Source organism: Seriola lalandi, unplaced genomic scaffold (assembly GCF_002814215.2).
Source record: "Seriola lalandi dorsalis isolate HSWRI2012SDOR001 ecotype SW California unplaced genomic scaffold, Sedor1 jcf7180002054981, whole genome shotgun sequence".
Taxonomy (NCBI): domain Eukaryota; kingdom Metazoa; phylum Chordata; class Actinopteri; order Carangiformes; family Carangidae; genus Seriola; species Seriola lalandi.
The window spans coordinates 100,540-101,243 of NW_019525661.1; the positions used below are offsets into that span (position 1 = coordinate 100,540).

Here is a 704-nt window from a genome sequence, read left to right on the forward strand (position 1 = left end):
AGCAGCTGTGTCACAGCTCAGAGAGAAACTACAGGACATTCTGAGAGACACATGGACAAACATCTCACTGACACTGACTGAAGTGGATGTTTTACTGTCACAACCAGAGCCCAGGACCAGAGCTGACTTCTTAAAATATTCACAGGAAATCACACTGGATCCAAACACAGCAAATACATATCTGTTATTATCTGAGGGAAACAGAAAAGCAACAGTAATGAGACAAAAACAGTCTTATTCTAGTCACCCAGACAGATTCATTACATATTTTCAGGTCCTGAGTAGAGAGAGTCTGACTGGACGTTGTTACTGGGAGGTGGAGAGGAGAGGAGGAGGAGTTTATGTAGCAGTCGCATACAAGAATATCAGCAGAACAGGGAGCTCAGAGGAATGTAGATTTGGATACAATCACAAATCATGGGCGTTATATTGTTACCAAAACAGTTTTTCATTTTGTTCCAACAACATCAACACTCCAGTCTCAGGTCCTCGGTCCTCCAGAGTAGGAGTGTACCTGGATCACAGAGCAGGTGTTCTGTCCTTCTACAGCGTCTCTGAAACCATGACTCTCCTCCACAGAGTCCAGACCACATTCACTCAGCCTCTCTATGCTGGACTTTGGTTTTACGACTATGGAGACACAGCAGAGTTGTGTAAACTGAAATAGACAGAAGTGAGTTCAAATGTGTGTTTGAGTTCCTAAA

At 43.5% G+C, this 704-nt stretch overlaps 3 protein-coding genes across 4 annotated transcripts in view; all 3 read left to right on the forward strand.

Annotated features, from left to right (window-relative positions):
- The window catches only part of LOC147817089 (tripartite motif-containing protein 16-like), a 2,369-nt gene extending 1,673 nt beyond the window's left edge, over positions 1–696 (forward strand). The window contains exon 2 of the mRNA XM_087171789.1: positions 3–696. Coding sequence (XP_087027915.1) covers positions 3–667 — 665 coding nt within the window. The 3' untranslated portion in view covers positions 668–696. The remainder of the gene's footprint in view (positions 1–2) is intronic.
- LOC111648376 (dnaJ homolog subfamily B member 6-like) overlaps positions 1–704 on the forward strand; it is a 44,526-nt gene that overhangs the window by 6,480 nt on the left and 37,342 nt on the right. The gene's annotated exons all lie outside the window — the stretch shown is intronic.
- Positions 684–704, forward strand: part of LOC147817090 (dnaJ homolog subfamily B member 6-A-like) — an 806-nt gene continuing 785 nt past the window's right edge. The window contains exon 1 of the mRNA XM_087171801.1: positions 684–687. Coding sequence (XP_087027927.1) covers positions 684–687 — 4 coding nt within the window. The remainder of the gene's footprint in view (positions 688–704) is intronic.